The following is a 1,550-nucleotide window of genomic DNA, read 5'->3' as shown; positions in this document are numbered from 1 at the left end:
GTGATAATTTTGTGTACAGGGTACATGTCAAGTTAATTTCAGATCAACCCAAGTTGATCAGATTGCAATACAAACCATAAAATTTTAGAAATCCAAGTTATATGAATAGAGAGACAAAAATAATTAAGAGAAGAAAGTACGAATTTGTTGTGAGGGTTTGAATAGTAATATATCGTATTAAGAATATAAATACAAGTATTGATACCAAATCTTGGCAGCAATTGTAGATGGCTATAGGTACGTATATCAACTTTGCCAAAAGAACCCTAATCATGCTTTGATTCCAATCAATCTCAAAAAATTATTTTGAGGCTTTTTCCAATAGAATCCTTGCAGAAGAATTGGCAATAAATTACAACCCAAGAGAATGTAAATCATCAATGCATGCTTCCCCATCCACTCCATTGCTTTCGTTGGCCACCGATACCTGAACACATCAACCGGAACATAAAATACAACAAAGAGAATTCCGGCAGCACCTGTTGTGATACACATGTAGCTGAAACTGTAAAGATTCTTGTTACCATGAATTCCCAAACAATCCAATACAATACCAATTAGTAAAAGACCAATTGTAGGACTCATCCAATGCAATATCCTTTCCTTGTGACCTTTAAAATGTACAATTACATGTCCATAATGTAACCCTATCAAGCAAGTAACAATGGCCATAATTGAACCTAAGACTCCTTCAGGATCAAATGGAGCTTGACACCATGGAGGAGCATCAAGAGGAAGAGGACCATTTCTCGGCGAATTAATACTACATTGCTTAGTCCTTGCATAGGTTGGTTTTGTATACAAATGATTGATACCTAAGATCTTCCTATCAATCATTCCGACGGCATTGCAAGCAGGTCCGGTGTCGCCTCTTACACCACACTTTACTTCTAAAGAAGAAGAAGAAGAAGAAGAAGAAGCTCCACCTGCAATAGGAATTTGATACTCCCAGTCTGGTACATATAAACCATATATCAAGCTTAGGTATATGACAGTAATCACAAAACCAGTAATCCAATGGAATTGATATTTCACCAACAATGATAATCCTGAATCAACTTCTCTATCTCCCTTGAACCAAATCTCACATAGAGATGTAAATATATACGCGATTGCGATTCTCTGTAATGTACCCATCAATCTGATTCTTTTAATATCAACACCATAAGTAAGATCATTGATACCATGAAAGTAGCCTCCTTGGAGTAAAAGCCCTAATAGTATCAATTTTAATGTCCTTATTAAAGCTTTCTTAGTTGCTACATCTCTATTATTTGACAATCTTTTATACATTAATGCAATAGCAACTCCTACAATGAATAAGAAAAATGGGACAACAAAATCTGCAAGGGTTATACCATTCCATGGTGAATGACTAATGGCTGGAAGGATTCCACCAATGTGATCAACAAAAATCATTAACGCCACTGTGAATCCACGGAAAACATCTAGGGAAGCAACACGTTGCGATTTCTTCCAACTTCCTTTTCTTCCTTCTCCTCCATTAGAAGAGGTGATCAGTTTCTTCCTTGGACTTACTTTTATTTCTA

General features: G+C 36.0%; 1 protein-coding gene across 1 annotated transcript; it reads right to left on the bottom strand.

The window, feature by feature from the left end:
- Positions 1-264: 264 nt before the first annotated feature.
- On the bottom strand, positions 265-1,550 carry LOC122662419 (heparan-alpha-glucosaminide N-acetyltransferase-like). The gene has a single exon (XM_043858047.1). It carries the CDS (start codon positions 1,417-1,419, stop codon positions 271-273), a length of 1,149 nt encoding a protein of 382 aa, XP_043713982.1. The 5' UTR covers positions 1,420-1,550; the 3' UTR covers positions 265-270.

The sequence above is a fragment of the Telopea speciosissima genome, chromosome 5, assembly GCF_018873765.1.
Source record: "Telopea speciosissima isolate NSW1024214 ecotype Mountain lineage chromosome 5, Tspe_v1, whole genome shotgun sequence".
Lineage (NCBI taxonomy): Eukaryota > Viridiplantae > Streptophyta > Magnoliopsida > Proteales > Proteaceae > Telopea > Telopea speciosissima.
This window is presented reverse-complemented; position numbering and strand designations above follow the sequence as displayed.